Source organism: Aphanomyces invadans, assembly GCF_000520115.1.
Source record: "Aphanomyces invadans strain NJM9701 unplaced genomic scaffold supercont1.11, whole genome shotgun sequence".
Classification (NCBI taxonomy): Eukaryota; Oomycota; class Saprolegniomycetes; order Saprolegniales; family Verrucalvaceae; genus Aphanomyces; species Aphanomyces invadans.
The window spans coordinates 1,114,112-1,137,586 of record NW_008580156.1 but is presented as its reverse complement, the minus strand read 5'-3'; the positions used below and the strand labels follow the sequence as shown (position 1 = coordinate 1,137,586).

Here is a 23,475-nt window from a genome sequence, read left to right as displayed (position 1 = left end):
AAAACAAATTTCATTTCAAACATTTTAGCCAATAGAAGTAAACTACTTACACATTCCAAAACGCAACAAGCATGGCGACAACGACGCAACCGCGCGGCGGCGATGTTCAACTGCTTCTCGATGCCAATGACAAGATGCTGCACACATGGAATGCCCTCCTGGAGAGTCGGCGTAAGTGATAGCGCTGTACGCTCTAGCGTTTGTAACTCGAAAAGGTGTGTGAATAGCTACATTGGACAAGAAGGGCGAGTACAAGGACTGGCATGTCAAGTGCGTTCGCTACAAAGAACAGATTGCACGGTCTCTGGAGCGTTTGGCGGCACTGGCAGACGATCAGGTTAGGTTGTAGACCCGGTCTCAGGACATCTCATGCCGCGAATAGATTGCAAAGAAAGATGCCAGTGCTTCCAACGTACCCGCGTCAAACCCTCCAGTTGCGCCATCAGCAGTTGCCGTCACCAACGCAGACGTATCGGCAGCGCAGCAACAGATGCACTTACAGCAGCAATTGCTTCAAAAGCAGCACATGCTGCAAATGCAAAAGCAACATCAGCAACAACACACCGCTGCCGCCGCCCAATTGCAACAGAAGAAACAGCAGCAACAACAGCAGCAACAACAACAACAGCAACTACAACAGCAACACCACGGTATGCAGCAGCATGCCGCAACTGCTCCGACTGTCTCGCCCGCAGGTGCGCATTCCTGCCAATTCAACCCCAGTCACCACCGACTTTGTCGGTCTAGGCTTTCCCCCCGGGACCGACTTGGCAGCGATGCAGCTCGCCATGAGCCAGATGATGCCCATGAACATGAACCAAATGATGACTGGGTACCCGACCATGAACGGCAACGACTTGTCCAACATGTACCTCATGGCCAACAATACGAACGGGGGAAACCCCGGCAATTCCGGCGCGGGGGCCGATCTGAATCAAATGAATCTGTTCAACTACAACATGCAAGCTGCCGCGGCCGCAGCGGCATACAACAACCAACTATACAATGCGAATTTCAACTCGGCGCTCGTCCAAAACATGCTGGGGGGCGGCGGCGGGGGGTACCCGAGTCAAATGGTGCTGCAAGCACAAATGGCGCCGTCCAACGGCTCCATGCAGCCCAGCGGCGCCGGGTTTCCATACCAAATGGCGGCCACCAACGCCACGTCCAACGCGTCCACGCAGTCAACTGGTGACCCGTCGCTGTTTTTTTCTGACATCGACACAGTCCGCAACGTCATGAACGACTTTATGTCATCGAATGAGTGATGCAAGCGAGATAATACTCCATTCTCCTTCCGGACGTTGCCTGAATGTATCATTCGTGCATGGCAGCTTCTGGTGTCACCGGCGCCGACTGCCCTGCATCGCAATGTACTCTGCCTTGAGCAGCTGATACAAACCTTCCTTGCGCTCATCGAGGCGGTGATACGAGTCCAGGCGGCGCTTGATGCTGGGGGGGAGGTTTTGGTTCGATGGGCCGATGACGCGGCCAAACCTAGGCCCAACGAGCTGTTCGATCTTTTGAGCCAAGTCGATTTTGCGCCCCCTTGTGATGCGCAGCGAGCTGTCGAGCAGTGGTGTTGTGTTCTTGAGAGGCGCTGACGTTGTTTGTGGATGGTGGGTATGATATTGTGGTTGTGGATGGCTCGGGGAGACAGTGTTGGAGGCGCTTAAAACACTTGCTGTGGCCAGTGGTCCCTTCTGCGGTTGCTGGGGACGTTGAGGTGGTGGTTGCTGCTCGTTTAAGGCAGATTGGATGTTATTGCCTTGGGGACGGGCGGCAATGTTGAAGGATGTTGGACTTGATTGGAACGGCAGTCCCACCGATGCAGAGGTCTGGTGGACTGTGGCTGAAAGAGGTGCCATGGACTGCTGTGCCGCCGTGTACCACTGAGCTTTCACGTACGGTGGCGCTAGGTTGGTGGACGAGCCTTCAACTTTTGCCACTCGAGACGCGCACGACTGCTTCAGCGTGCTGGCTGTGTTCATGTCTGAGGATGGCACGTTGTTGATATGAGCGAGGAGATGGTCATAGCTGCTCGTGGCACTGCTGGTTACCAATGCCTGCATTGCCAACACAAACTCCGCCGTTGTGGTAGGGGCGGTGCCACGGCCGCCGTACGTGTCATACTCGAACAAAGCTCGATGGCGGTCGAAGAAAGCAGCGGCGGTCGCTGTAGTGTTGGTCATGGCGATGCGGTGAGGGGTAACCGGTTCTGAAACGTCGGCTTCACCTCTAGCAGCAGGAGTTGGCAAGGCTCTATGGACGTTGAAAATGAGTGTTGCCGAGCAAGAGTCGTCTGCACTCAGTGTTGGCCTTGTAGCCAACATAGCCACGGCTGCCGCACTCAACCTGATGCAGCATCGCGAAGCACACAACACAAACAGGCTTGATACACCAAAGGATGGAGTGTCCTGTCAAGTTGAAGTAATATATTATGTTTGGTTTGGTCAAGATATCGTGCTTCTTCATCTATAAAGCCTTATCATTATAGAATACATATATTTATAATATATTTTCTAATATTGAAAATTCGGTCAAATGTTGTCGACGCGATGCCTAGCGGCATCGCACAGACTTCTGCGTGATGAAGGGACTCGAAAGCGAAACCTACCGGGTCGCAACAGCTCCGTTGGACTCTGCACGGCGACGTTAGCGGCAATAATGCAAGCCCGTGGAGGGCACAATGCCTGCAGTATTGTTTCTGGCAGGTGCGTCGCTGGTGTGGGTAGTTGCCATGGAATAGAGAGCGCCCTGGTCGTTCCCTTACGCCTCGTTCCGATCGTACTTCGATTGCCATCTTCTGGCGCAGAAGTCGCTTGCAGCATGGGGTGAAACCGCGACGATCTTTGGATGAAACCGATACGGACAGTGGGTTTTGTCGGTGAAACGGATTCTCCCTCGCATCATGGCAGCCATCGAACCAGAAGAATGGGACGATAAGCTGGTCGAGCCGCTGCTGCCCGCCCCGCCAGGAGACACGGGGGAGCTGCTTCCCCTTGACCTCCATCCGGCCGTCGTCTTGGCCGACGACGAATGCCATCAAATGGGCGGTGACAACGTTGTGCACGTTGTCGACGACCCCGATGTCCACCAACCTGTCGTGGAACTGCGCGGGCCGGACGCCCGTGTCGTATTCAGTTGCCACAATGTCATGCAGTTCCTCGTGCTGTTTGTGCGCAACCTGGACGCGTACTTTGCGCTGGACATCGAAGTCGTCGACAACACCAAGACGTACCGCACGTTTCACATCACAAACTCGAGGAGCTTGGCTCGTGTGCAAGCGTCGACGTGTCAAATGCCGCTGGCGTTCGGAAAGGGAGGGTCCTGGCGCCGCGTCTGCCTCGACGTCCACCGCATGTGCAAGGATGCATTCGGCACAAGCCATGCCGCCACGGTCCAAGTCCAAGTGTACGCCACGTGCCGCCTCCTTCGCGTGTTCTTTCAAGATGTCGACTACACCGACCCCGAGTTACCGCCAATGTTAGCTGTATTAGAATGACAGGACGCAGTGACCGTGAGGCGAGCATAGAAATTGTGGGAGACGCGGACTGCGCTGGACCGTGGTGTGTTCAAGTCACGGCGAAGGAGCATGCCAGTGCATCGAAAATATTTCCTGCCGCAGTTGAGTGGCCGGATGACAGAGAAGTCGCCTCTTGGCGCGCCCCAGCACTGCATCTTTGCGATGCCACAATAACGTTAGCTCGAATTGGAATGCACTGGGCACGCAAGGACACTACACTACTACGTCCGACATCGGAACGGATGGACGGCTCAAAGATCGATAGATTCGACAGGGCCACTTATGTGAGTGGGTGTGCACACGAGCGCATTGTCAAAGGTGACCGGCACCCTTTCGATTCAAGGCAACAGCCAGATCACGCTGGAACGACTCGTCCACGCGTCGGTAATGGACGAGGACGACATCGAGCCCGCAGCGTGCGACTGCCGCGACCGCCGACGCAATCGCGTCCACAATCCACTCCGTCGCATTGCCAAACACGCCACCGCCCACCGCGGTCAAAAACACTTTGTTGCATCCCGTGCGTTGGTAGTTCAAGACCCCTGCCCACAACGTGGCTTCGTAGGATGCTTCCAGGACGAGTTTCGCAAACGGAGCCCAGTCTCGTGCGCTGGCGGCCGAGTACCCGACCGAAATGGCCGAGCAGTACGCTTGCGACACACAGTGAATGGGACGTGTCGCCGCCACAGGCATGTACCGCGCCACAAACGGGACTTGGACGTTCCAGTGGAGGCCGATTTTGATGGCGTCCGAGAGCTTGCCACGCATGCTGTCGTCACAAAGGACAGTCGTGTTGAGTTTGCCAAGTTGGCGCGACGTCGAGTCCGTGTACCCATTGACGACGTCGAAGTACTTGTGCACGTCGTTGGCGAGCATCGCTTGGACGTCGTCCAGGTTGTTTACTTGACTGGTGGCTGTTTGGCCAGTTCTGCCACCCACAGGAACGAAGTAGTTGCGGTATACCGTGCCAGGACCGGCCGCTACACTCCCCCGGTCAGTGCAAGATATCGTCGAGCAGCATCGAGGTCAACAAGCATACCGATAGCGCATGCAGGTCCCTGCGTCAGATCTCGATTATATCGTGTTACGCCTTGTTCCGGCACCTACGTGGCGTGTAAGCACCGTGGTGTCGCGTAAACGATGCACGTACGCAGCGCGGACTCATGAATTCCAAGCAGTTTAGTTGGGAAGCCGCTTGAAACAGCGCGTCCTTGTTGTTGGTGTCGCAGTGGTCCAAGAACACATCTCGGGACGCTTCGTGTCGTACTGTCGTCTCGCCACCCACGGCGGTGTCGCGGCCAGCGCTTCGCAACGCTCCCAACGACATGCACTCGAACGTCCCAATCGTGTATGCCTTGCCATTCACTGTCGAGCGAAGCACAGTGGCGTCGTTTAGCAACTCGAACTTTCCCTGCACGTCGTCGTATGCATAGTCAAGCTCGCGGAAGCCAAAGAGCGCACGGAACCAGTCGTTGTTGGCGGGCCGACCGCATCGCGCTGCCATGATAACCACTTCCGGCGTGTTGAGATGTGGCACCCTCCAGCCATGATTGGCCGAACCTAAGCCAATCCCATACCACCGAGGGCCAAAGATGATGGCGGCGGCGGTGGGTGGCACCTTTGCCCGGTATTCGTGGACGAAGATGACCAGGTCAAGTAGTTCCATGGGAGTTGCGCCGACTATCCCGAGCATGCGCAAGAACTGGACGATGTCGAGGTGTCTGGCGGCTGTCCGTGGCGTGCGTTGTGCTCTTCGCTTGGCGGTCTTGCAACTAGAGTGGAACCATGGTCGGCTGCCCGTCCATTGACACAGAGTCCATCACATGTGTCGTACATTTCCATCCCGACGGTGCCATGCAACGTCCGCAGCAGCGCCAGTGCCGTTGCCGCCCGAAGAATGGCCAACGTAGGCGATCGGGACTACCTTCTAGTTGTTCACTGGTGTGCAGAGTTTGTAATCCACCACCACCTCGATGCATGCAGAGTCGTTCGATTCACGCCATGCTATCGAGTCGGAATGCCATGGAGAAATGGAGGGCTGAAGTTGCGGCAATTCCTGGACATGCCAGCCATCGACGCTGCGATGGCCAACGCGCTGTCTGGCCCATTCGCACGCAAGACAATGCATCCTTACTGCATCGAGGTGTATTGCGGAGGATGTTGCAGCCAACGACGGCGGCGGTAATCGCGCTTGCATGCAACGTTGAGCGACAGGATGGCAGCGTCATCACACAGCGCATTCCCCCATGCCGCCCTGATCGTCCAGCGGCACCGCCCCAAATAAAAACTTACCATCATTCGTGTCTTTCCGAATGCGAATGTAGGTCTTCACCTTGACACGGTATAGTCAAGTCAAGTCAAACAAGAATGATGGCATTCGTGTCGACGTGTGACCTGGCGATTTTGAATACAGTAGCAGCACTTGTTGATGGGGAGGTGTGCGCAACAAGTGGACAGCCACACTCGTCGAGGACTTTGAACACGGCCGACGTTGACCGCAGCATGACGAACGTGGACGTGCGAGGGAGCTCGGTAAGCGTGTGTGTCTCCAAAGTCCGTCGATCTGTCGGCGACTATGATGACGCCGAGTCTACGCCACGAAAAACCAAGCGCCTCATGGTCGTGCACAAGCCAACGATCGCACCGCAGAAGCACCACGCCATCGTAGCTGCCACGACGGTGCTTGCAAACAAAGCCAAGTCTGCATCCCCTCCAGTCTCGACAGACTATGACACTGCTGCCCAAACTACAGCCAACTCGACCACTCGCGCGACGATGGATGCCACCGATCGACGTCGAGCCGTCGAAGAGTGGAAAAACCGAAACAAGGCATGCGTGTCGACGCGATACACTCTCTACCTCGACCCTGACGCCAACTTGACCGCCGACATTCGAGCCCTCCTCAAGACGAACCAACTGGCTACGTTTTCGTTTGGCGTCGACAACCTCCGGTCCCTTCAACTTGGCCGTGACATGTTTGGCTCCGTCGACCCATCGCTCAATACTCGCCTCATGGGGACCGACCATTGCAGGTTCACGCACGAAGGCGGTGTGCTGTATATCCAGAGGCGAGGACAAGGCTGCGTGTCCGTGAACGGCGTCCGGCTCGGTACGGCAACCACACGTGGTGTCGTTTGAGTAAATAACCACATGACTTGCATCAGAGCAACGCGTACGGGTGCCTCTCCGAAGCGGAGACAAAGTGACGCTGCTGGACAAGGCCATCGTGTCGTTGGTGTATGTTGTGTCGCGCAAGTTTTGCCAGCTCCAGTCGTCGAGGCGATCCCTCTCGCGGCACCACCGCATGCACTCGATCGTACGTCGTGCGCGACCCATATCGACGAACGGGTCGTCGTCGCCACGTATGTCTGCGTCATGTGATGACTAGGCTGTGTGCGCCGCTGCACCGCTCGTGGGCCTCGACCGCCATGGCAAACTCCATCCGATTCCGGTACAACTCGATAGGACCCATCGGACGCGTCATGGTGCATGCTTGTCGCAGGAAATGGAGGTGGAACGGCATGTTGCCATGATTCGCCAATGCGCCGCACGACGACCATCCATTCACGTCGGCCTGTATGTCGCCACGTGGCCTGTCCTCCACAAGATTCTGTCGTGGGGGTCCCAAGTTGTCCACTTTATGGGCCAAGGCAACCATGAGCACGTGTACTTGGAAGATCATCTGGGCATGGTGCATCCGTTGCCGTACGTGGACTTGTATACCATGCTCCGGAAAACTGGCGACGACTCGCCCAAGCACGTCAAGGTCGTCGTGCTGGCGTACACACCGTCCCGAAAACTAGGTGAGAAGCGCAGTCCCGAGTGGTGCCAGCCGTCGTCGCCCCACCGCTTTTGGATAACGAGTGGCTGCTTGGCGCATGTAGTGAATGCGTTCGTCGCGCTTGGGGTCCCCAATGTGCTTGTCGTCAACAACGTCGATTGCATCACGTACGTAGCTCGCTCTCCATTTTGAATCGTGTTGGCTGCATTCTGCGCCAGCGACGTCCAGAGCAATTGACGGTGCTGTAGCCCATTTTATACGGCGCTGACGGCTGGGTACACTGTCCAAGAGAGCGTGGCCAAGGCGCTGACCGCAGTGGGATATGTTACCCCGACACTGCCGTCCACCGTCGAGTCGCTGTCATATCCATCGCAGGAGAGTCCGACAACCCCCGCCGCGGTTCCCCCGCTGCAGCTCTTTCCCGGTGGTTTGCACGACCAAGTTATCTTTCGGCCAAAGGTTGGCGACGTGTCCAAGGCACCGATGCAAGCAACGGCCAAGTCCCCGCGAACTGTCGTGGGGCGCCCCCTGCCGCCGCTCACTTCAGTACCGCTGCACTCTTGATGGTATTTTGAATCGTATCTCTTCGACTTGTGTAGACCATGACGTGCCATCCGGCCCACATCTTCCGCGTACGTCGAGCGCTTCCCTATCACGGTCCTTGATCGTCCTTGTTGTGTTCTCACGCCTTCGTTGGCGCAGATTTGCGAGCTCTTGACGTCCACACCTCGACTGATAACTATCAAAGGGCCACCCAAGACAGGTACGACCCCTCCCCACTACGCCCAAGTGACGGATGCTCCACGCTGGAACATGGCAGGCAAAGCGGCGACGGCAATTCTCGTGGCCCACCGCCTCGAACATCGGCACGGGATTTTGGGAGTTGGCGAGCGCATTGCGTTTGAATACGTGCTGGAGGTCACTCAACGACACGCGGCCAAGAAAACCACCACCGTCGACCTGTGGACGTACGTGCGGCAGCGCACTCGGACGCACACGACGGACAGGTACGTCGATGTCATGTCGGTCGAGATGCCCTTGTCATGGCCGACCGACTAGATCCAAGTGGCCCACCCTGATCATCCTCGTCGGGTGCGACGCTTGGCTACAAGACGAATCTGTCAGCGCAGGCTTTCGCGCGTTACTCGAGACCTGGTTTGACTCGATCGAGTCGTTGAAAGTCCTCATCACGGCCTCTACCTCTGTCACCGCCGAGCACAGTCCTGGGCAGTTTGGCGAACATGCGTACGACGGTGGCGGCGACCATGAAACCTCACAATTGTGTCGAGTAGCTACGAGTTGGACGAGTTGCGGCCACGAATGGCGCCGCACGACAACGCTGTGGCACCAGAAGCACATGCGCCCCAGCCACCTACACCGCCAACGAAAGAAGCGCTCAACAAGCGGTTCCAAACCTTGGCATTGATGTAGTACGGCATTCGATTTGCAACAGCGAGGGCAAGTGGATGGGTTGCACTATATTGGCAAAATAGTTAAATGTATGTGAGATTGAGCGGTTGCTGGTTGTCGCGCTGGTTACGCAGCCGAGACACTTCCCCGTAGAGCCGATGGCTGCGCCAGAGCGACTGGAGCATGTTGTATCGGTTCGTGTCGAGTTTGAGTGGCCGGCCGCGCTGGAGTCCTGGGTCTTCTTCGCCGTGCGAATCCACGTACGGACTTGGAAAGTACGCCACCATCGACCCAGCGACCAGCAACACACGGCATTGCTGGAGCATCAGGACCGCGCCAAGACCTCCGCCGCACTCAAATGCATGCCGCGTGCATTCTCCCATCGGCGGGTTGCCCCTTACATGAGAATAGGCGCAACACGACTCGCCACAGCAAAGCAGCGTCCCACAGACGAGGCAAAGTCCTGGTTCGCGGGGCACGCGGTCGCAGCGACGACACTTCAGTCGCACGTTGTGGCTGTACAAGTCGTCGTACTGCATCGGCAGTGCGACAAGGTCCAGCGACGTCGCATTCTTGTCGCGGAGGATAAACATGTTGGCCAAGTATGCTTCGCTCGTGTATTCGGCATGCTCACATCGGTTGGTGGCATCTTTCGAAGCCGCCCCGAGCTCATGCTGCGATGCTTTTCGAATCACGCACCATTCCCAAATCGTTTGGAGGGTGTTCAGCGGGACTCGGCTCACGTCGCGGAAGGACGGGGGACGGATCGGCAATGCAAGTGACTTGTCCGTCAAGCATCCGTACACGATGTGCATCCGACGCACGAGCAGAGCGTTCAATTCCACGATCGAGTTGACCACGGCGACATCCACGTCCGCTTTCAACCGTAGCGTTGGGTCCATTCCGCAAAGCCGCAAGACAAGCTCGACCGCGCCAACCGCTTGGGGCTCGTTAGCAGCATGCTTGCCGTGACGTGTGGCTTTAAACACGTAACGTTGCAGCGATTTCAAGCTCTTGGCGTGTGCTGCGGTGGAGTCTGTGGGTGTGGCCGACGTGACACGTGCATGTCCACCCCGGCGGGTTTGCATGCGGGCGGCGGCACCGGAGGTCATGGCTTCGTTGGCATTCGAGCCCACTGGTACATCTTGGTAAAAACTAGCTTCCCGTTGAGGCCCCGACACAAAGAACGCGCGTCCGACGCGCTGTAGCATATCGGCAGCACAAAATACCGGAATCAACTCGCCAATCGTCTCGATCGAGTCGGCAGCGACCATCGACACCACAAACGCCTACACATGACATCCATTTACTCACGTTCGACTCAACCGACACAACGTACTGTAAACGTGTCGGCCACGAGCAGTCCGAGGACCGTTCCTCGAATGCACGCGTCCAGCGACCCGATCATCTACGACCACAAGTCACACCTCTCGACATCCGTGGTATGAAACATACCTTGGTATACTTTTTGTACTCGCGCTTGGACTGCTGCACAACGGGGCAACATCGCTTGACTGTTTCGTAAATCACTTTGGACTCGCCGGTCAAGCGCACCATGCCAAACGACCACCGGGTGAACGTCACCAGCGCTTGCATGGACGCGTACTCTTTTTCTAGTGACGTCGGCCACGTCGACTCGCCGCTGTCAACGCGAACGGCGTCTGCTTCGGCCAATGTCGCAGCCACGGTGTACGCGCACGCCGACCACAAGTACGGCGCACCCATTTCAAAGCTTCCGTGGGGCTCCCATAACGCGTCCTCGTAGTATTCCTTCCAAGTCTTGAGTTTGTCGTGATCGGAATGGGTCTGGTGCACCGGGCGGATCCAAGACGAGTTGTCCGGTCGCTGGACAATGTCGAACCACGTCGGCGAGACCGCGGTGGCCGGTGGTTCCACCGGCGCAGTGGGGGGAATCATGGGGATAAGCACGTTGCAAAGTCCCTTGCACATGGGGCAGAGGAATTGCGTCATGGGGGCGTCGCCATCCACAGCTTGCATCCCGTCAAATTCTTCGCCCCGAGCCGCTTTTTCGTGCAACGTTTCCATGTACTTGTCGACGCACTTCATGTGCACAATGTGCTGGCATGTTCGCACAAACAGACCGACGGGCACCAAGTCCAGGCCATCGTCGTCTCGATCAACAGCGACAGGCGGACGGGCGTGGCGCCGGACATTGAAGCGGAACCGGCGCGCACGTCGCTGTGGCATCATTCGTATCGCGTGTTCCAGTGCGCCGCCTAACATTCGTGTCATGTCGTCATCTGCGGCGGCGCGCGCTTCGTTGTCATGACTGTCCGCCCGATTGCGCTGGTCGCGGAAATCGTCGTGCGGTGCAAGTTCGATATTGCCGTCCACGTGGTCGTGATGGTGGTCGTCAAATTCGTCGTCGTGTTCCATGTCCCAAAACAAATCGGCAAACGCCATGCGTGGAGACTCATCGCCGTCGTCGTCAGAGTCTTCGTCCGAATTGTCGTGGTGGTGGTGGTGGTCGTGGTGGCGATGTTGCGGCGGAGAATGAAATGGTGAAGATCGGTTAAAGTCCCCACGGCTTTGCAATTGCATCGCTCGGATCAACGATGTGACGCTGGCGCGGGCATTCGGGCCTTTCTCCGGATGGAGCGCGTCTGCTGCGGTCGGGCGGAACCCGGTCGACAGCACCGTCGACTGTTGCACCATGGCCACCATGCACAGCTCATCGTTCGACTTGGAGTCGTGGCAAAGCATGCACGTGGGTTTCCACTTCTTGTTCGGTACTTTTGTGTCGGGTGTTGGGGCGAAGTTTTCTTCCATGGACGTCTTTCGGGCGCGCTTTTTGTTGGTCGCGTGCGGTCCACTCGACGGCTTTCTCTTGCATTCCACGGCATTGTCCTTGACCGCTTGCGCTGGCGGATGTGGCGTTTTGTCGACGCCCATATCGTCGTCGTCCTCGGTGTCTTCGTCCATGAGTTGGGAAAATGCGGCCATTTGCTTGGCCATCGCAGCCATTGCACGGGCTTTCGCTTCCTTTTTCCGAGCTTCGAGATCCATTTCGGCCGAAGTTCCGACATGGCCGTCTTTGCCAGTGTTGCTGGCGCATGTATAGGCTGCCAACGCTGTGGCACATACGGCCGCACGACGAGGGTATTCGTTCAGCAACCACGACACAACGTGTCGGTGTTCCTTGTCATCCGAACGCTCCAATTCCACCAAGTACTCAATCAGCGGAGTCACAATGTCCCAATACGACGGTTTTTCGTCTGTGGAGGCCAATGCGTCGGACACTTGAGCGCCGTACACGAGGACATCGAGGGCAGTCGACACGAGCGCCTCCGACCACCGACTGTTCTCCTTGTTGCATCGGCGGCGCAAGACGCACTTGACCATTTCAATCGTGCTGGGAGTGACCAAGAGGGACTGCACGTTGGCCAAATGAGGCAGCGGCGTCGAAGGCGGGACGAACGGCGGCGAGGCATTCGGTCGCTCCAAGATCTTCTCGCGTGCCACTTCGTGGAGTTCTCGGTTCAAGTGCATGTGATACGGGTTGCACTGGGCAATGCTGTCCGTTTTGATCGTGTATTTGCCAGGTTCGAGTCCAGCAGGTGGCTGGAAACTGGCGACTTGCTCGAGTAGCGGCTCGAGGCGCGCGATCGGGGCTGCAATATCTTGGCCGCCCAACGGCAGTGACACGTTGTCGCTCAACTCGCTGAACGTGCTGGGTCGAATCAACAACTGGTGGACGAGTTCTTCCCGCAAGAACGCATCTTCGTGGTCGCTGCCCGTTGTCGAAGGTACATTTGTCGACAACACGAGCACCAGACGAAGCACTTCGTCGACCATTTGCAGCTCCTGCTGCTTGTCGTAAGTGGCCGTCGGGGAGACGGCAGCGTCGTCTGGGTCCGCAAAGTACGAGCGCAAGCCAAATCGGTCCACGATCAGCGCGACCACGTGCTCGGGTCCCAGAAGCAGCACACCAATCTACAACGAAACTCTAGTCAGCTTGGTTTCCAACCAGTGTGCACCTGCAGCAAAAACAAGTCTGCATCGCGAAAGTTGACGCAGTATGGCATCGCGCAATAATTGAACAACTGCGTCACCATATTCTCGTCGCCGTTGCGCCGCCACAGGTTGGCTTGAATCTGGCTCGACATGGCGAGGCATTGAAGCGGTGCATCCAACAACAGCACAACGTCCGTCGTCGATAGCGAATCCAGACCAAACCATTCGCGCCACGTGTCCATACTCGAAGTGGATTCATCCTTGGATAGCACAAGCACCTGCTTGAGCATGGCAGATACGAAGCGGTGGAGTGGAATGTGCAGCGTTGACGCCTCGCGAGGGACTTGACGGTCCAGAACGAGCACCGACGATTCCGTCGCGTCGAATAATGCGTCGCCTACCAGAGCACGAGTTGTCTTCTCCATCACGGACAGCGTCGAATCCTTGACTTGGTTAATCGCATGCATCACTCGACGCAAGAGCACGGCACCGCCGGCCCCGGTCGATGTGCTTGTGAGACTGTGGAGTACCAGTGGAAACAACGCGTGTAGCTTGATGCCCAAATTGAATGTGGCAAACCAACTGTCCGATTCGTATTCGACGTGGGGCTCGTCCCGACGACGGCGGACTTGCGCGTCGGCAAACTACACATCGAGCTAAGCAACGCATCGACCCAAAACGTCCTCGCACCTGCAACACCGTGAGACATTCCAGCCACTTGGCAAAGTTGGCTTCGTGGCCAAGCAGGTCGATGGGATTGCCATGGGCAAGAACAAATTCCAAGTGGTCGCCGGCGTGCTATGCATCACAAAGTTTGGCATAAGAGCAACTGGACGTCATGGTTGCGCTGTTGCACACCTTGTACTTGGAATGGCTGATGGCGATACTATCTGATCGAAACTCGGGGCAGGTTTGGCCGTTGGCCTTGGCACGAGTGCCCATGCTCGTGTTCAGCACGGTCGCCAAGGCATCGAGGAGGGTCGAGACAAGGGTCGTGGGGTACTTAGCAAGGAGAGACGGCACCGTGAGCAGTTGTGTCGCAAAGTCAAAGATGCTGTCGCTCGTGGCCCCCAACCCCTTCAAGTAAGTCGCCGTGTTCTGAGCATATCCGTCGACAAACGCGTCCATCATGGCGTGCTTCATCGACTGGTTCAAAATCAGCTCGTGTGTGAAAAGATTGACTTGGTAGATCGCTGACTTTGTGAGGAGGCAGTAGTTTCGGACGAGGATGTCGAGGAAGCTCGGCGCTGGCTTGGATGCAACCGTACAAGGAACTGCGAACGCCTCTGCTGTAGCTTTGCACGCCGCCGTGATGTCAGGGTATGCCCGCGCAATCGCTTCGAGCGCGTTGCCTAGACAACCTGGCAGCAGCGTTCCCCATGCCATTGAGTTGGCTTGAAATGTCGGCACCGCCGACGCCCACTCGCTCAGTTCTCGAGTTGTTGTCAGAGCGATAGACGCAAACATGACAGCGTCGCGGCTAACCCGCCATCGCTTTAAACACTGGTCGATTGAGAGGTTCCCAATGCCATTCTTAGACTTGAGAGATGTGGCCTCGACCAGCTTCGACGAGAGCGCCTTGGCGGCATGGGTTGGATGGACCCGTCGCTGCGCAATGCTGCGAGACACTAGCGCCGCGAGTCCGTCGGATATCTCACAAAGTGACCGCAGCCATTCAATTAAGGGCGCAACGCGACGCACGTCGTATTGCGCATGCGGTACCACGGACGTCGTGTAGTTTTCCATCGACACAACAATTGCAGTCGCGCGGACCAACGTGCTGGGGCAGATGTCCGTGTACCCCTCGGCGTCGGACTTGTTTGCAAACGTGATTGCCTCCAACTTGGACAAGCCAATGTTGGTTCGAAGGGCCTGGACCACCTACAGAAATGCCATAGTTACTCAGTGGAGGTCAATATCGAGGGCGTACGTCGGAAAACGGATTGATGTCGTCGCTGTGCAGTCGCGTATCAAAGACGCCGTTTTGGCCATCCAAACTCTTTTCGCGAGTCGCGGCCGCAACCTTCCATTGTTTCTTCACATCATCCGACACACGGGAGCCTAGATACGCCATGCCTTCTGCGACTCGCAGCCCCTGCTCCGACGTCGCGAGCACGTCGAACAAATGATGCACGACCGCGTCGATTAATGACCCTGCGACAAACGACAATTCCCTTGGTAGATCGTCCAATTTTGACGCGGTAGTGGAAGTTGAGGTGTCTTCGCGACCAGGGTGTTTCGTACAAAAGCCAGACTTCGCCCACGCTTCGGGGTCACCGCAGTCGCAGCAACCCCCTGCAGATGTGCGCTGGAACGACACGTCGTGACCGTCGTGTTTGCTGTCGGCAAAGCACGCTTGACACATGACGCAAGTCGAGTCGTGTTGGCAATCGCGGCAGCTGTACGCAACTTCGTCTGCCTTGAAGATATACCCACACACCTTTCTTCGCTTCTTTGCCAGCATGCGTGCTAACACAGGATTCGACAGGACGTCTCGTGGTTTGCCCAGTGCCACGAGGAACTCATCCTTGTCCTTTTTTGTCACCGCGGCGTGTTTCTTCGGTTTCCCACCCGGGTCCACCAGACAGGTCATCATAATGTCGAGTCCGCGAAGCAGGGTGTTTGACGAGACCAGCGACGAGTTCACTTGCTCCAAGAACCAGAGCTGCGCGAACTCGGCCACTTCAACGGCGGCATCCTGTTCCATCATCGCCGCCATGATCTTGAAGGGATGACGCAGAACAAAATCACATTGGTTGGCCGATCTTGTCCTAAATACCTTTCAAACTAGATACGCTCTACCAACGGGTATTCAAAAAATTCTCCCACAAATCAAATATATATTTCGAATCTAAAACCTCTCTGATTCTATGTACTATGAAAATACATTTTGATGTTTCTAGGTTTAAAAATGCATGCGAATAAACTGTTTGAAGTGATGCCCTTTTAGGTTTGATTCTTGATGAGGTATTCATTTTCAAGTTCTGACATTTCAAATCTGTGCAACACCACACAACAGCACAGAGGCAGCTTGTGTCCAAATACCGCAGCGAACTTCAACAACGTCGTCTATGCTAGATGTGCTGATGGATCGGTAAGTATACTCTCCTTGGGGTAGCCCAAAGTGGCTTATTCTCGTGCGTGGGACTGTTTTATGGATGTACCCAGCCTCGTGTCGATAAATCAACGTAGCAATGTTCTTTGACGTATCTCATGGCAATAGCTGTACGGTCGAGTTCGTCTCCAAAAGCGCTCAAACTGCTGCACGTTTCCAGTCTTGCTTTTTCATTGACGAAACATGATCGGCAAGCACAACTCGCTTGCAAAAATACAATCGAGAAACGCCGAGTTGTTGCAAGTTTTGGTCAACGCGCTTTGGAAAGCGAGTGAAGTCATCGCTCTAAGCAGTCATGCAATTACCCTGACATCTTGCCTGCTATCGTGTGGACGTTGATGTGCCTTGAGTGCCGTAGCACTCTGGATAGGTAACGGGATGGATCACATTACCAGTGTCTGTTTTCAACTCGCCGTAAGTCTCTCCAAGGATCAATACCGCATATACAACGTCGGTAAAATGCACTGAATAGGAGCACTGCATGTGGTGGCAGGAATGGCGCGGAGGAGGCTGTTGGCACGGCATGGTCGATACTTGCATACAATGCCACGATTTCTGTCATGTCGATGAATGGAGGAGATAATGCTGCTTACTCTAGAACGAGTGCAACAACGTGCGCAACGTCAGCGTACGTGTTGCGCATTCGCGGGTAATCGTTTGTTATCACGAAAGAATTGCCGCCATCAGTTCACAGTATAATGTCAAGCAATTCCCAGTGGTCCATTGGATGTGTGCCAACTTCAATTGGCAACGAGTGCTAAATATGGTCTTCTACGCTGTGGTCTTTGGAAGGCACACAAACGGCCCCATGAATCTCAGGCACGGTGGCGGGCCATTGCCGAATTTGCTACTGGAAACCACTGGCACGACATGGGACGATCAAATGGGAATTCGAGGTTGATTCATGCTGAATCCTTGAGTTGCCACCTCCACGGAAGCGAGCCACGACATGCGGCGCAGGTCAGCTACGTTATGCCATGGCAGCCGCAGCAGGTACCGCGACCCAAGCCAAGTTGAAGTTTGACATGGCAATTTTTGGTTGTCAAGACATGAGAAATTCAGCCAATCAAAATATTTCGACTTTTTGCCCGCGTCATATTGCAATGGCGACGTCGCCGCAACAAGCTGGACGGCTGGATCCGACGCCAGAGATCGACGGGGGACTTCCCTTGTCGGGAAGGCGACTGCTTCGTGAGCTATGGAGCATCGACAGTCAGGAAGAAGAGTCAGCCGCGGTCGAAGAAAGGGAAGAGTCTATTCGTCCATCCTTCCAGTCGTCCGTCTCGTCTGCGCGGAGTTCCATAGCGGACGACCAAGAAACGCGCATGTTTGCGTCGCTCGAAAACGGCATATCCAACCTGGATGTGGACTTTTCCTGTACCCCCGGGAGTCCATGCATTGTGCATGCAGGATGGCTCATCAAACGTGGGCACAATTGGCACACGTGGAAGAGGAGATGGTTCGTCTTGACTTCCGACGCGAAACTTGAGTACTTCAAGAAGCCAAACCGGAAAAAGTCCAAGGGGAAAGTGGATTTAAATGACGGTATCGTTCAGGTGCAGTTCGTCGATGTCCACCACGTCGAGCACATGTATGCGTTCAGCATCACGAAAGGGTTCTACACGCTCCTGTGCAGTTGCGAGACTGGCGACGACGCCGACACTTGGGTTCGCAACCTTCGCAACGTCCGTCGGCATACCCCTCCTGATTTTGAAGGTCTCGATCGACATGTCGGAAATTTTGCGTCGGAAGCCACCATGTGTGCTCTTTTGAGCTCGGACAAGGCGTCCACTCACCCAGGGAATTCAAACGGCTGGACTGCGCAGATGCTCCGATTCCAGCGCGTCGCTCTGTCCAGTGCGACAGGTTTTACTCCTGTCGCTGCATCGTCGATCTTGAATGTTCAAACCGCCGGCGCGCAATTCGAAGAGTTCTCGGCTGGCACGATCCTGAACTTTATTGACGTGATGACGCAGCAAGCAGTGGCCACCCACCGGCCGCTGTTCAACTCGAGCGACGGAACGACCCAAGACAACTCGACGGTTCCGTTTGAAGCCATTCTTGGCATCCGCATCGTCCTCGAAGATCGCATTTACCTGCCGCTCCAAGACGTGTTCCACAAACACATCCATGATGTGCCCACGTCCCGCATCAAAGCACGCCTCGCGATTCTCCGCAGTCTTCCGGCCGACCTTCTATTCGACGCATCCGTCTTGGCAACTGCCGACACGGACTGGTCGGATGCCATCGCGACCTTTTCCGCCCTCGACACGGCTTCTTTACCGACACACAAAATGCGCATTTTCCAGCGAGCGGTCGACCTTCTTGGCCCAAAGTTCGTCGCAGCGCCAGCAGCGTACCGGTACATGTGCATCCATGCCGTCGTCATCGATCTCGCCATGCAAGCCGCGATCCTTCGCCTCGTTCAGAAACACCTTCCATTTCCAGACCTCGACGGACCAGTCCGCTTGCTTTTGGATGCCGTGACATGGGTGGCGAATTTCAACCCGTCAACGTCCACGATTTCATCGTCTTCAGTTGCTGCGGTCTCGGCCCCAACTCTTCCGTCCGTTGTGTCTGTGAATTTTGCCACGTCCGAACTTGGCATTCAGTTCGCAACGCACTTACCCCAAGACCGCGGCGCGCGTGTTGTGTATGTCCAAAAGAACTCGCAGGCCAACTGGAGCACAACGGTTCAGCCAGGCCTTGTGCTCGTCGCAGTCAACGACATGTTTGTGGCAGCATCAACACTTCTAGATATCATCGGCCACATACGCCGCGCCACATTGCCGAAGCGACTACTTTTCGTCGCGGACACAGACGTCGATTCGTTCTTGACCACGGAATTCTACCACTTCCTTCTCTGCTCGGCCGCGGACCGAGGCGACTTTGCAACGGTCCGCTTCATCCTAGACCGATGCCCCCACATCGACGTTCACGGGACTTGCAAGTGGACTCCGTCAGCGCTTACGGTCGTCGGCACTGGTCGATCGCCGATATTAGCAGCACGTGCGGTGCCAGATATGGCCCTGCACGCGGCAGTCCACGGCGGCAACATTGACCTCGTTCGATATTTGCTCGATGACATTGGGCTGGATGCCAATCGACGAAACCCCCCTCAACTTGCAACCCCGCTGCACATGCTCGTATCCAAAATCGCAGAGATTGCGCCGCTGTTGGTTTCAAACGGTGCGGGTGTCGATGTCCCAGACAAGGATGGCCGCACGCCATTGCACGTTCAGTGCCGTGTGGGAAGCAAAGAAGGCATCGTAACCCTCGTGGGATTGGGGGCTTCCGTGAACGGGCCGTCCGCGGTCGCGTGGGCAACGGGTGCAACGCCGTTGATGGAATGTGTTCGTCACGGGGATGTATCGCTTGTCGACTTTTTGCTCCTCAAGGGGGCTCGCGTGAATCACGAAAACAACGACAAAGAAACGGCGTTGCACGTTGCTGCGATGCATGGGCACGTCAGCGTGATGGAACGGCTCGTCGAAGCCGGGGCTTCGCTGACCGCATGCAACCGAGACGGGTGGATCCCAGTCATGGTGTGGCTCCACCACTTTCGTCGAAACACAAACCTGTCGTGTGACGACTTTTTGCGTGGGTTTCGGTGCGTCGTGGCTGACCCTGCGACCATGCGGTGCAACGACGTGTGGGGACGATACGTAGTTCACTTTGCCGCGACGTCGCTGGACCCAAAGACGATGAAGGGTGCGATGGAATATTGCCTCGAGAAAGGGGCAAATGGTCATGTCGAGGACGTCTTTGGCGACACGGCGAAAGAGTACCGAAAGCACCCCAAGGACCACGGCGTGTACGTTCCACCAACGAGCTACATGAAGCACCTGAACGTGACCTTGGTCGAATTGGGGGACACAACGAAGCGGTGGCGCGTTCAGAACGGAAAAATCGAAGACATTTTGGCGTATTTGGTCGCTGACAAGTCGACCGATCTGTCCGAAATGATGTCGTTCGTGCTCAATTTCCAAGCATACATGGACATGGCCGACCTCTTGTCGCTTTTCAAGGTAGCGATGGGTGGTCGTCCTCGGTTGATTATGTGTGGCAGGCGCGATTTGGACACCACGACACCAAGTCCAAGCTCAAACAGGCGTGGAGCGCCATGGGCGTCGGCAACCTTCTTCGAGACAGTACGTACTCGAACAACTGTGCACTCTCGTAAGCCATGCAAACTAGACTGCTGCGGGGGAGTCCTGTTCTTGAGTTTACTTGGGCTGTTGTACCCGCAAGTGATGGGGTCCGATACGTTCGTCGAGTGCGTTGCCGCTATACACGGCACGATGCCTGTGGTGAACCACCAAATTGGAAAACTCCAGCACTTTTATAACCTGGGACCACCGACGACCCTGTACAAGGATTTGTACCAGCACATGACGGAAATGTACTCCACAAAAGGCACCGAGTTCACCGTCGCCATGACACGCATGTCGCCGTACGTGGCTTCGATCGTTGTGCTACAATTGCAACGTTGTTGTAGGTCGACGTCCGCGTTCGACTTTGCCCGGCAGTGCACACTCCTCACGCACGCGCTATTTAGTCACATTCCGATCCGGCACTTGCTCGTGCCAAAGTGTCAAGACATTGGGTTTCTGTCGGCGAGGCACTGGTTCCAACATGTAGGTTTTTGCATCGCGGTCCGCGGTTCTGATAGACGAGCTGGTAGGTGTCCGAGGTGGTGATCAATTCGATTTTGCTCGAAGATTCGCCAGTCGACCGCGTCCGAGTCATTTGCTACTTTATTGACGTACGACCAGCGATCCGATCGATCGTCATGTGCACGCGTGTGTTTCGCCATCTCCTCTTCCACTGTGCAGGTGGCCGAAATCTGTTTTGCCGCGTTTCAGAACTTTGACACGTTCATTGCGATTGTGTACGCGCTGCAGTCGACGCCGATTTTCCGTCTCAAGATTACCTTTGCGCACGTACGAAGACGGTGAACGCAGAGTTCGTCTGGTTTGACATTCCAGTGTAGGTTGACCCCGTTTACACCGAGAAGCTCCGGAAGCTCCAAGTGTACACGCAAAGCGGCAGCAGGTGCGTGTCCATGCAATGCTTGAAATTCCCGTGGCGCCGGTCGATCGCATGTTCTAGATGCATCATGACGTGTTTGTTGGATAGAGAAATGAACCGCGTGATGAAGACGATCGCGCCACCTTGTATTCCGTTTCTAGGGCTCTTTTTACAGGTTCACGAGTTGGCTTGCCTTGTGTGGATGTGAAGCGTATCGATTTCCAACGGATCCATGAGTAGAACATTGTCGGGCTCAACGAACTGCCCAAGTACGAAGAAGACTCGTTTGTAAACTTCAACCGCCTTCGCATGATTGGGACGTTGGCGCAAGACCTGATGAAGTATCAGAGCGTGCCGTATCCGTTCCATTCCAACCATGCAATCGAGGTACGATGTGATGTCGACAAGATTTCGACTCACGCGGCATCGTAGGACATCTTGCATGTGGCGGTGCCGTTTCCGACCGAAGAAGATCGGTACCATCGATCGCATGCCGTCGAGTCGAAAGAATCGATCGATGCGTTTTTGGACGCGCAACGAGAACGAACCGAGTCGGGCGATTCCGACGGATCGTCGTGGACAACGCGGCTCCGACTGAATTCGACGGCCCGGCGAGATCGCCGAGGGTCGACCTCGCACAGTGCCGTGTGATCCTAATTATTCCCATTCCCTTGACCTCCGCTTCTCTTTTGTATTGTGCATCGAGTTCAAGCATGAACACGACGTATGCATTATTCAGGCGGACGATTGTCACCAAAATGCAGCATCGAATAAATGACAGCTCGCCAATTGCTGCTAAAGCGTAGCGCGTGGATCGGGCTTGCCACCGAGGCCCGACGTCGGTGCTCCTTGGCCATGGTTGTACTCGTTCGGGTAAATTTGGATCCACGCGTTGTGCAACGCCGCGTAGTGCTTGGGCTGGGTGAGTGACCACCCCAGTGGGTCTTCTGCCCACAGCACAAAGATCGTCGTGACCGCGCCGCCCATGAGCGACATAAACAGGTTGTTCACGATGTACCCGATCAGGAAGGCGACAAACCCGACCATGTACTCGGGGCGCTTGACGCCTGGGAATTGAAACGAGCTGTTTTCCACTTGATCGGCGACAACAGTCACGGCCAAAAAGCACGTGAGGCCTCCGACAACGACGTTCCCAAGCCAAAACACCTTTTGCGTCAAGTCGTCGTTGACGACCCCCGACCACCCCTTGCTGTGAAACAGTTGCGACACCTATTCACACACAGGATGAGTCTGGACCTGCAGGCGGCAACCGACCTGTCGACCGGCCTTGAGGAAGCTGTAGCCGTGGATGCCAATGTAGGCGTACGCGTATCGGTTGAACGTTTCCACCATGTTCTTGATGCACCCGAGACAGCACGCCAAGCAGCCCACGATGCACGCGGCCACGCAGTTCCCGCTGCGCGCAGCAATCATTGAAATCGTGTTGAGCACCGTTTGAATCGCTTCCAAGATCGCGACGACCAACGACCCGAAGCAGATGCTGCCCAAACTCAACGTCATGGCACGACTCCATGCACCAAGGGTGATGAGTGGCGTGCTTGCGTTCACCTTCCACGCGGCCACGGTGCCGGCCACCGTCACCGCCACAATGTTCTTGACGACCATGGCTCCCCAAAAGAAAACGACAAGCATTGGCAGCGACAGGCCGATGATCGGACCATACTTGACGTGGAGTTTACATTTGCCCGTCGAGTTGGGATCCGCGCAATGTTGGTTTGGCCGGATGTACTCGAGATGGTCAAAGAGACCGTACGCGCCCAAGAACCACGTGATCGCCCAACCCAGTTGCACCGTCACCATGACGAGGGCGACTAGAATCGTCATTGGGAGTCGGAAGAGGGCACTGCCGGCGATTTTCAGGTGCACGGCTGCGAATTTGACACGTTTCTACAACACGAATGAGATATAGGACGTAGTGAGACTAGCTACAACTTACGCGGATGCAGACTGCATACAACATGATGAGGAGCGCCAACAGCCCAAACACAGGGGCAGGCCACCAGTACACTTTGGCTTCGCGTTCATGCAGTTTCTTGGTCATGAAGATTGCGGCAAACGCACAAGCTCCGATCATGAAAAGCAGCGACGCCCAAATGACAAACTCCCCCAGGAACATCATGGTGACTATCCACGCGAGAGAGATTCCGATGGACGCTGCACCACACATGGCCGCGTAGTGGAGGACCTTCTTGAATCCTGTCGTGTTGGGGTCGTCTCGGATCTGCGTTTCCTGGATAAAATTGGGACCGAACTGAATGGCAAACACCACCGTCATCCCGACAATCGCAAGGAACGCGATGAGAAATAGAATGTCGTTGCACAGGAGCGGCGACGCACGATGCGTCGGCGGGGCTTCCTTCTTCTCGACGACATACTCGACGTTGTCGACAGAGGAGCGCGTGCTGTCGACGTCAGTGTCGCGCGGATCGATGTGCATCATCGTTTGCAATCAATGAATTGGCACAAGTCACACCAACTTGTAACTTGCCATCTTGTCGACCTTGTCGTCGATTGTCACGGGCGAGAAAATCCAAGAAAAAAAATACTCCTCATTGGTGCAAAAAGATTTGTACTATTCACATGTAGTCCTCTTTTGTGATACTTCGAAGTATTATA

General features: G+C 55.7%; 8 protein-coding genes across 13 annotated transcripts; 4 read left to right on the top strand and 4 right to left on the bottom strand.

Annotated features, from left to right (window-relative positions):
* The first annotated feature begins 57 nt into the window (after positions 1-57).
* Positions 58-2,252, top strand: H310_06454 (hypothetical protein). Its single transcript, XM_008871526.1, has 4 exons — positions 58-171; positions 228-337; positions 383-695; positions 748-2,252. The coding sequence occupies exons 1-4, from the start codon at positions 72-74 to the stop codon at positions 1,266-1,268; spliced, it is 1,044 nt and encodes a 347-aa protein (XP_008869748.1). The 5' UTR covers positions 58-71; the 3' UTR covers positions 1,269-2,252.
* On the bottom strand, positions 1,183-2,208 carry H310_06455 (hypothetical protein). Its single transcript, XM_008871527.1, has one exon. The coding sequence runs from the start codon at positions 2,190-2,192 to the stop codon at positions 1,344-1,346; it is 849 nt and encodes a 282-aa protein (XP_008869749.1). The 5' UTR covers positions 2,193-2,208; the 3' UTR covers positions 1,183-1,343.
* A 625-nt stretch (positions 2,253-2,877) lies between the features above and the next one.
* Positions 2,878-3,541, top strand: H310_06453 (hypothetical protein). Its single transcript, XM_008871525.1, has one exon. It carries the CDS (start codon positions 2,912-2,914, stop codon positions 3,503-3,505), a length of 594 nt encoding a protein of 197 aa, XP_008869747.1. The 5' UTR covers positions 2,878-2,911; the 3' UTR covers positions 3,506-3,541.
* H310_06452 lies at positions 2,878-5,061 on the bottom strand. Of its 2 annotated transcripts, XM_008871523.1 has the most exons (3): positions 4,677-5,061; positions 4,566-4,629; positions 2,878-4,506 (listed from the first exon to the last, which is right to left on the bottom strand). In XM_008871523.1, the coding sequence occupies exons 1-3, from the start codon at positions 5,028-5,030 to the stop codon at positions 3,839-3,841; spliced, it is 1,086 nt and encodes a 361-aa protein (XP_008869745.1). In that variant the 5' UTR covers positions 5,031-5,061; the 3' UTR covers positions 2,878-3,838. The 2 variants fall into 2 exon arrangements, with proteins under 2 accessions (XP_008869745.1, XP_008869746.1); XM_008871524.1 differs by having other exon boundaries at positions 4,566-5,061.
* Positions 5,062-5,945: 884 nt separating this feature from the next.
* H310_06451 (hypothetical protein) lies at positions 5,946-8,825 on the top strand. Of its 3 annotated transcripts, XM_008871521.1 has the most exons (11): positions 5,946-6,635; positions 6,691-6,842; positions 6,915-6,977; positions 7,029-7,329; positions 7,411-7,474; positions 7,556-7,853; positions 7,907-7,939; positions 8,010-8,070; positions 8,128-8,314; positions 8,367-8,552; positions 8,600-8,825. In XM_008871521.1, the coding sequence occupies exons 1-11, from the start codon at positions 6,029-6,031 to the stop codon at positions 8,736-8,738; spliced, it is 2,091 nt and encodes a 696-aa protein (XP_008869743.1). In that variant the 5' UTR covers positions 5,946-6,028; the 3' UTR covers positions 8,739-8,825. The 3 variants fall into 3 exon arrangements, with proteins under 3 accessions (XP_008869743.1, XP_008869742.1, XP_008869744.1); XM_008871520.1 differs by having other exon boundaries at positions 8,367-8,825; XM_008871522.1 differs by lacking the exons at positions 8,128-8,314; positions 8,367-8,552; positions 8,600-8,825 and having other exon boundaries at positions 7,556-7,939; positions 8,010-8,100.
* Positions 8,686-15,426, bottom strand: H310_06450 (hypothetical protein). The gene is made up of 7 exons (XM_008871519.1): positions 14,623-15,426; positions 13,551-14,573; positions 13,383-13,490; positions 12,716-13,336; positions 10,173-12,671; positions 10,057-10,125; positions 8,686-10,006 (listed from the first exon to the last, which is right to left on the bottom strand). Exons 1-7 carry the CDS (start codon positions 15,409-15,411, stop codon positions 8,801-8,803), a joined length of 6,315 nt encoding a protein of 2,104 aa, XP_008869741.1. The 5' UTR covers positions 15,412-15,426; the 3' UTR covers positions 8,686-8,800.
* A 1,462-nt stretch (positions 15,427-16,888) lies between these two features.
* On the top strand, positions 16,889-21,577 carry H310_06449 (hypothetical protein). Of its 3 annotated transcripts, XM_008871516.1 has the most exons (10): positions 16,889-19,835; positions 19,877-19,958; positions 20,005-20,260; positions 20,306-20,444; positions 20,492-20,572; positions 20,643-20,750; positions 20,801-20,862; positions 20,947-21,013; positions 21,079-21,225; positions 21,271-21,577. In XM_008871516.1, the coding sequence occupies exons 1-10, from the start codon at positions 16,911-16,913 to the stop codon at positions 21,487-21,489; spliced, it is 4,086 nt and encodes a 1,361-aa protein (XP_008869738.1). In that variant the 5' UTR covers positions 16,889-16,910; the 3' UTR covers positions 21,490-21,577. The 3 variants fall into 3 exon arrangements, with proteins under 3 accessions (XP_008869738.1, XP_008869739.1, XP_008869740.1); XM_008871517.1 differs by lacking the exon at positions 20,947-21,013; XM_008871518.1 differs by lacking the exon at positions 20,947-21,013 and having other exon boundaries at positions 20,492-20,642; positions 20,712-20,750.
* On the bottom strand, positions 21,498-23,398 carry H310_06448 (hypothetical protein). The gene is made up of 3 exons (XM_008871515.1): positions 22,796-23,398; positions 22,114-22,746; positions 21,498-22,068 (listed from the first exon to the last, which is right to left on the bottom strand). The coding sequence occupies exons 1-3, from the start codon at positions 23,297-23,299 to the stop codon at positions 21,634-21,636; spliced, it is 1,572 nt and encodes a 523-aa protein (XP_008869737.1). The 5' UTR covers positions 23,300-23,398; the 3' UTR covers positions 21,498-21,633.
* Between the last annotated feature and the right edge of the window lie 77 nt (positions 23,399-23,475).

Coding starts and splice junctions, on each gene's coding strand:
- H310_06454 (XM_008871526.1), top strand. CDS start 72: ATGGCGACAACGACGCAACCGCGCGGCGGCGATGTTCAACTGCTTCTC. Junction 172..227: donor TGCCCTCCTGGAGAGTCGGC/GTAAGTGATAGC, acceptor GTGTGTGAATAG/CTACATTGGACAAGAAGGGC. Junction 696..747: donor TCCGACTGTCTCGCCCGCAG/GTGCGCATTCCT, acceptor TTGTCGGTCTAG/GCTTTCCCCCCGGGACCGAC.
- H310_06455 (XM_008871527.1), bottom strand. CDS start 2,192: ATGACCAACACTACAGCGACCGCCGCTGCTTTCTTCGACCGCCATCGA.
- H310_06453 (XM_008871525.1), top strand. CDS start 2,912: ATGGCAGCCATCGAACCAGAAGAATGGGACGATAAGCTGGTCGAGCCG.
- H310_06452 (XM_008871523.1), bottom strand. CDS start 5,030: ATGGCAGCGCGATGCGGTCGGCCCGCCAACAACGACTGGTTCCGTGCG. Junction 4,630..4,676: donor AATTCATGAGTCCGCGCTGC/GTACGTGCATCG, acceptor CACGCCACGTAG/GTGCCGGAACAAGGCGTAAC. Junction 4,507..4,565: donor GGGACCTGCATGCGCTATCG/GTATGCTTGTTG, acceptor GGGGGAGTGTAG/CGGCCGGTCCTGGCACGGTA.
- H310_06451 (XM_008871520.1), top strand. CDS start 6,029: ATGACGAACGTGGACGTGCGAGGGAGCTCGGTAAGCGTGTGTGTCTCC. Junction 8,071..8,127: donor CAAAGGGCCACCCAAGACAG/GTACGACCCCTC, acceptor GGAACATGGCAG/GCAAAGCGGCGACGGCAATT. Junction 8,315..8,366: donor CGGACGCACACGACGGACAG/GTACGTCGATGT, acceptor CCGACCGACTAG/ATCCAAGTGGCCCACCCTGA.
- H310_06450 (XM_008871519.1), bottom strand. CDS start 15,411: ATGGCGGCGATGATGGAACAGGATGCCGCCGTTGAAGTGGCCGAGTTC. Junction 13,491..13,550: donor TCAGCCATTCCAAGTACAAG/GTGTGCAACAGC, acceptor TGTGATGCATAG/CACGCCGGCGACCACTTGGA. Junction 12,672..12,715: donor CAGACTTGTTTTTGCTGCAG/GTGCACACTGGT, acceptor GTTTCGTTGTAG/ATTGGTGTGCTGCTTCTGGG.
- H310_06449 (XM_008871516.1), top strand. CDS start 16,911: ATGGCGACGTCGCCGCAACAAGCTGGACGGCTGGATCCGACGCCAGAG. Junction 20,445..20,491: donor CGAGGCACTGGTTCCAACAT/GTAGGTTTTTGC, acceptor ACGAGCTGGTAG/GTGTCCGAGGTGGTGATCAA. Junction 21,014..21,078: donor TTCTAGGGCTCTTTTTACAG/GTTCACGAGTTG, acceptor ATCCATGAGTAG/AACATTGTCGGGCTCAACGA.
- H310_06448 (XM_008871515.1), bottom strand. CDS start 23,299: ATGATGCACATCGATCCGCGCGACACTGACGTCGACAGCACGCGCTCC. Junction 22,747..22,795: donor TGTATGCAGTCTGCATCCGC/GTAAGTTGTAGC, acceptor TTCGTGTTGTAG/AAACGTGTCAAATTCGCAGC. Junction 22,069..22,113: donor TCCTCAAGGCCGGTCGACAG/GTCGGTTGCCGC, acceptor GTGTGTGAATAG/GTGTCGCAACTGTTTCACAG.